At 40.7% G+C, this 6,727-nt stretch overlaps 1 protein-coding gene across 1 annotated transcript in view; it reads right to left on the bottom strand.

Moving 5' to 3' along the window:
* IRAK2 (interleukin 1 receptor associated kinase 2) overlaps positions 1–6,727 on the bottom strand; it is a 46,199-nt gene that overhangs the window by 6,581 nt on the left and 32,891 nt on the right. Inside the window, exons 9-10 of the mRNA XM_025050865.1 lie at positions 5,356–5,551; positions 2,279–2,341 (exon numbers count right to left, since the gene is read on the bottom strand). Coding sequence (XP_024906633.1) covers positions 2,279–2,341; positions 5,356–5,551 — 259 coding nt within the window. The remainder of the gene's footprint in view (positions 1–2,278; positions 2,342–5,355; positions 5,552–6,727) is intronic.

Genomic DNA, 6,727 nt, shown 5'->3' with positions numbered 1-6,727 from the left:
TAGGGAAAGGGGACTGATGATATAAAGGGGCCCAAGGGAATTTTCTGGAGTGATGGAAATATTCCATATCTTGATTGTGGTGGTATTTACATAACTGTCTATATTTTTCAAAACTCATATTATTCTGTACACCTCAAAAGTATGAATTATACCTCAATAGAAATGAATGCATATGTCCAGACTGGTACCCACACATAAAGGTAACTAGCAGCTTTACTTGTAATGGTTAAAAACTAGAAACACTCCAAATGTTCATCAACAGGTGAATGGACAACAGGTGGCATATCCATGCAATAGAACACCACTAAACAAAAGAAATGAGCCACCGACATACATGAAGCGCATGGCTGTATCTCAGAATAATTATGCTAAGTGGAAAAAAGCCAGACAACAAAAGAGCACATACTGTACAGCTTCATTTATATGAAACTCCAGAAAATGAAAACTTTTGTACGGTGACAGAAAGCAGATCAATGGCTTCAGGGGATGGCAGGGCAGGGAGGGGTGCGAGGGGAGGATTCAAAGGAGAAGAGGTAACTTCTGATGTCGTGGGCATGTTCACTATCTTGATTTGGTGAAACTGTCACGGATATATACATATGTCAAAATTTATCATATTACATGCTTTATCCTCATTATTTATAAATATAAATTCATATTCATAAAGTTATTTATAAATAACTTCATGGTATTCTATGGTATATACAATTATATTGTAAATTCTTAATCACCTCCCAACTGATAAATATTTCACTTGTTTGTAGTGCTTCATTATCAATTAATGCTATAACAAACATCCTAGTCTATGTTTTTCCTCACTTGTTTGTGTGTTTCCCTAGTTTACAAGTAAAACTGCTATATCAGAGGGTACATACATTTTAAATTTTGATGGAAACTACCCACTTCCCTCCGAAAACACTGTGGCCACAAACATTCCCAAGAGCGTGCAAGAGAGGTTTGCTTCCTCCCACTCTGGACCACATCTCTGACTCGAATCTTGATTATATATGTACAACACAAGTGCATGTACCACAACAGAAGACCATGAGAAACCATATTTGGGTCTAGAAGAAGAGAAACTAGATTTTTTAAAAATTATATCTTTAACATTTTTAGAAACTATTAGCAAAAAGAACCTTCTAGCAATTTCACATAAGTGTCTTGAAAACTTCCTTCTCCTCAGGCAGCCCCAGAGAGTTGCTGGGGAATACATCTCAAGAAAACTGTCAGGAGATGAGAAAATGCCCCAAACCGCCCAAACCGCATCTGAGCTGCCCAAACCAACCTCTTTGCAGTATCTGGAGCTCAATGCCCAAAGTGGGCAGAGCTCAGGGAGTTCAGCAGAGGGACAAGTTGTGACCCTCTGTGTGTAGGGGAGGCCTTCAGCTCTCCACCCCAAAGCTCAGGGAATACTTTTGGGGCCCAGTCACAAAAAAGCCAGCTGTTTCAATGCCTTCAACATCAAGTCAGAAAAGGGGCTCCTCTCTCAAATTGATGAAGAGGACCAGAACTTGCGCAGAATTTGGAATCCTTCAGGACACATCAGTTCAAATCCCAATTTGAGCACTGATCTCACTGAAGGATATGAGACAAGCCTCTTCACTTTGGCCTTAGTTTTCTCATCTGTAAAATGGGGATGGTGATAACACTGAGTTCATATGGTTGGACTTCCATGAGAATTAAACAGTCAGGAGATTATCAAGGTTGAGAACTCAGGATCTGCAGTATGGAAAACCTGACTCAGAATTCCAGCTCTGACAGCACAGCTGAGATCTCAGGCAAATCTCAGAGCCTGCTTTCCTCATCTATAGATGAACAATATAATGCCTCTATCAATCTCTTGGGGATTTTGATATGATTTAGAAAGAAATTTATGGAAAGTGATTAACACAGAGTCTAGCTGTGTTGTTATATTTTTTAAATGGCATTACATATATGATTGTTCTTTGAATCCACAAAAAATGGAAGTTATTGAACTTATTATAGAAACCTACTTAAACGAGTTGAAATTAACTTTTATCAATTTTAGAACAAACCCTATTTGATTGCCTGAGAGAAGAAATGAGTTTTCCCTAAACATTCTAAATTCTATTATCATGAAAAAGTAATTGTTGGCTGGCAGGAGATTAGAGCTTTTTTGCATAGATGCAAATCAAACCCTGTACTGAGGCCTCATCAGCATCTGTAAAATGGGTATAGTGGAGATCTCTGCCCTCCTGACACCTCATAGCTGTTGGCCCAAATGCACTACCCAGCCAGAAGTGACTGGTTCCCTTACCAGGTAAACTGGGCTTCGGTTGTTATCCATTGCAGGGATGCCAGTGAGGATCTCAGCTAACACCTGGAGAGCACAAGGAATTAGCACAGTTCAGGTACTCATGCACAAAGTCAGGCAGGAGATTCTGGCCAAGATGGAATATTTTTAACAAAGCCTGAGCTCCAGGCCTAGCTCTACCATTTTCCAGCACAGACACTTGCCCAAAATCTGTAACAGGAGACTATCACTGCACTTCCTCCAACTAAATATGCCACCCATCTGCTAGTTGAAGGTTTGAATTAACTGATAGCAAGGCAGGGAGGATGGAAACCAAATGTATCTGTATTATCATCAGTTTTACATATATATTATATATATATAATACACATATACATTTATATGTACATATAGTATATACACATATATGCATATACATATACACGCATATGTATATATGTATATTATATAATGTGTATATATACATTATATACGTACACACATACATATATCTCTAGATATATATATCTATATACACACACACTATATTTTAAAGGTAATTTCATTTAAAAACCCATCAGAAATGGTAAGCAAGCAATATTACATCAATCTCGGGAAAGAAGGAATCCATGTGCAGGAATCTATTCTATATAGAAAATTTCAGCAACATTTATAGCATGTTTCATTCATAGGCCTTTATTAACATCATTTGTTCATTACTTGATCCACTTACAAAAGGAGCACAGACTTGAGCCAGTGTAAGCCACTAGAGAATTGACAAACTGTGATACGTGTCTTAATAAACTGGAAACTTGCTTTGAACAGGAATTCTCAGTAGAGATAACGGCATGGTCGTTAAGAGCTCTACAGTCAGACAGGCCTGAATTCAAATTCTGACTTTGCTCCTTACATGTGCAAGTGATCTTTGGAAAAGTAACTAAAATGTAAGCCTATGTCCTCATCTGGTAAATGGGGATTTAGTGGTTGTGAATATAAGGGAGTGAGTACCCTACCTTTAATGTGAAATCTCTCTCCCACAACCTCTCTAGAAGCAACTCACAGTAAGTTCATATCTACTGCCAAGAAATCAATCCTTCCCTCCAAAGGAAGGGCCCACAGAGTTAATAACAAATTGGCAGTGGCCAGGAGGGGCAGCAGAGGGCACAGCTGCAGCAAGTGGACAGGAGCCAATTGAAAAGGGACTTCCCACCAGCTGCTCCTGCCAGAAAGGAAGGGAATAAGGGAAAATGAATAAACAAACATTTCCTCTGCCTCTTCGACAAGGCAGGCTCTGCACAGGGCCTTTTACAGAGATCATTTAGTGCTCACCAAAAAAACACTGAGAAATGCTATGTTCCCAAAAGGCGGAACCAAAGTTCAAAATCATATTGTCAGTCAGTGGCAGGGCTGAGAAAGAGTGCAGGGAGCCAGTGGTCATTCAATGAATAAAAGGATGGATGGAAGAATGAATGAATGAATGAATGAGGAATCGATTGTTACATCAAGAGCTGAGTTAAGAAGTCAAGAGTAAACAGAAATCAGGAGTGAGGGTATGAAGGTAGAAATAATAAAATAACTACTATAATAATAATAATCTTGATATGTGCAAGGTACTATGCTAGTTTATGTATATTAACTTATTAATCTCCATATATATATATCATTACCCCCATTTTACAGAGGATAAAACTGAGGCCCAGAGTTATAGGTGATATACCCTAGGTGACATTCCTGAAAGTAACTGAGCTGGGACTCAAACCCATACTCTTAATCTCTGCTCTACAGTGTCTGGCAGTCTTGGGGTTCAATCTCACTAGGTCTTAAAGGAGTAAGAGCCTGGGCAAGCCCTGCTGAGCTTCACCGAGCCACTCAGTGGGGCTGATGGGGGCAAGGAAACCAGAAGAGTTGATGGTCTGAGAGAAAGAGGAAAGCGGAATCTGACATGTGGAGGTCGGGCTAAGGGCAGAAGGTGGCTCAGGGAGAGGGCACTATTGGGAGAGGTGGACAGACAGGAGACTGGTCAGAGAGGAGTACAGAGTTTGAGGCAGGAGAGGGAGAGGGCAAGGTCCAAGATACAGCTGTTGGCTCTTGGCAGAGGTCAACCAGAAACTGTCAATTATCTCAGCCAGCCTTTCCTAGACTGGGTTCCATAGGACACTGATGCTGAGAGATACTGAGAAAACAAAGTTCCACAGTCAAATTAATTTAGAAAACACTGCATACTGTTTGCCCATCTGTGGTAAATTCACGATTATCAGATTAAAGGCTTATTAGCATATTAAAGGCTATAATTAATTTTGTGGTAAATAAATCTGCTTGACTTTACTAAACCCAGATTTCTCAAACTGATTTGGCCACAAAACCTTTAAACAGACCAAACCTATAGAGATCTCAAGGAACTGGTATTCTGTAGAAATATACACTGGAGACTACTACCCTCAGACCATGAGCTCTTGGGGGAAGGATTGTGTTTTAGCTACACTTGCAGTCCATATACAGTAATGACAGATAGGGTGGGGGCAAGGAGGGAGGTTGAATGAGTAGATGGATACTGAATGGATGGGTATCTATTGGATGGGTGGATGGATGGATGGATGTTGAATGGTTAGATTGATGATTGGAAAGATGGATGGACAACAGATATACAAAATAAGTGGATGAACAAATAAGAACAAACATAATTAGATAGACAATTAGATGGATGACTGGATGGGAAGGAATCAGGTAAGTCAGGAGATGATAACTGTAGCCTACTAGAATCTAGACACTCATGAGTGGCTTTACCTAGAGAGTTAGAAAACTTTTTCTGTAACAGGCTACAAAGTAAATATTTTAGGCTTTGTTGGCCACAAATCAAGTCTCTGCAACATATTTTTCTTTGCTTTACAATTATTATTATTTAATCTTTTATATACGTAAAAACTATTCTTAATTCTAGGCCATGGGCCAGTTTTGTCCTGTGAGCCATAGTTTGCTAACCCCTACTGTATTTTGATGGAACATATATCTGTGAGCCTCTATTATAGCCTGTGATTACAAAGGAGCCATGGAAAGGACAAATGAGTGAAGGCCAAAGTCTTCACTTTGAAGGAAGCTCTTACTATTCCACAGCTGAAGATGTCCACTCGCTTTGTCAGCTGCCCCACCCTGATGAAATCTTCTGGCAGATATGCAGCTGAGGCCTGGAAAAGGTGGGTCTTCATCATGGTGTATTTTGACCTTCTATTGAGAGGACACAGGTGAGCCATTGGATGGGCCAGCATGGGGGTGAAGTTTTGGTCTAGCAAAACATTGGAGCTGTGGAAAAGAAAGAAGAGCTCTCATTTTGGGCTGGACAAGAAGAGGTTGCCATGGAGACCCTTAGCAGTGAGCACTGTTGGCCCCAGCAAGTGAATCACTGAAGACCCTCAATATGAAGTCTCTGAGCCAGTCCTGAAAGGGGTGCCCACTCCCATCAGCAAATGTTGATGGAGCTAAGATTAATCCTGCTGCTTCAGAAATGGCATTTGGTGTGGCCAAAGAGTTGCAGCCATCCTGATCCCCACAGATGTCCACCCTGTCCAATCTCAGCTGGCCAAGTCCTTCCTAAGCTGTTCCAATGCCAAGCTCTGGCTCAGCTGACTCAAGTCTAAATGCCAACACTCTTTGTGACTGAACCTGCCCATGTTGTGGGGAATAAACAATAAAAATATTCTTGGATTCAGTCAACCAAACCATGGGAGTGAACTCTCAGAAAGTACCCCAAAGTGGGGTGGGGGGGTGGAGGGACAAAAAACTAAAGCTACATGTGTAAAAATATTTAGTGAAGAACTAACCCCTAACAGTAGCTTTTAAAGTAGACACCAGTTCTAATGTCTACTATTAGGAGTGGGTAAGTAAATTATGGGCAATCCCTGAAATGGAAGACTACTAAGAAGTCATCAAAAATAATGACATGCAATGTGGGGAAATATTTACCATGTTTAAATGGGAAAAAAGAATATGAATTTATAAGCAGATAACCATGCTACCTTAGAGCTAAGACTTCTGTGTGGGAGCCGAAAAGAGAAACAGAAAAATAGGAGGCAGCTTATGAGTCAGGGCTATGAGCCAAGATGACCTCTCATTCTTTCACTTCCTTTCTTGCTATTACAGTTGTTTGTGCAACCAAATAAGAATGAATGGAGAGAAAAGAGGAAAGAGCTTCCCCTTGCCAAATGGAGAGAGGACTTTAGGGAAGTGTGAGTTCTATGTTTTCAAGCTTAGTTTTGCCAAACTCTCTGGTATCTTCTGGAATCTCTCCCCATGCTGCCAGTCCCCAAATGGGGATCTCTTGTGCTTGGATATTTAGGAGCATGATACTGAGATACTGGGGTACACGCTAACCAGCAGGAAACCTTTCTGACTCAAGTTGCTTTCACCAACAGGTACACAAGCATGGGGGAGGGGTGGGAGGCAGGTCTTTGGGAAGACCCTAAGCACGGAGCTCAAAAC

This window comes from Pteropus alecto, unplaced genomic scaffold, assembly GCF_000325575.1.
Source record: "Pteropus alecto unplaced genomic scaffold, ASM32557v1 scaffold75, whole genome shotgun sequence".
NCBI classification, from domain to species: domain Eukaryota; kingdom Metazoa; phylum Chordata; class Mammalia; order Chiroptera; family Pteropodidae; genus Pteropus; species Pteropus alecto.
Note: the sequence above shows the minus strand (reverse complement) of the source record. Positions and strands in the feature narration are given on the sequence as shown.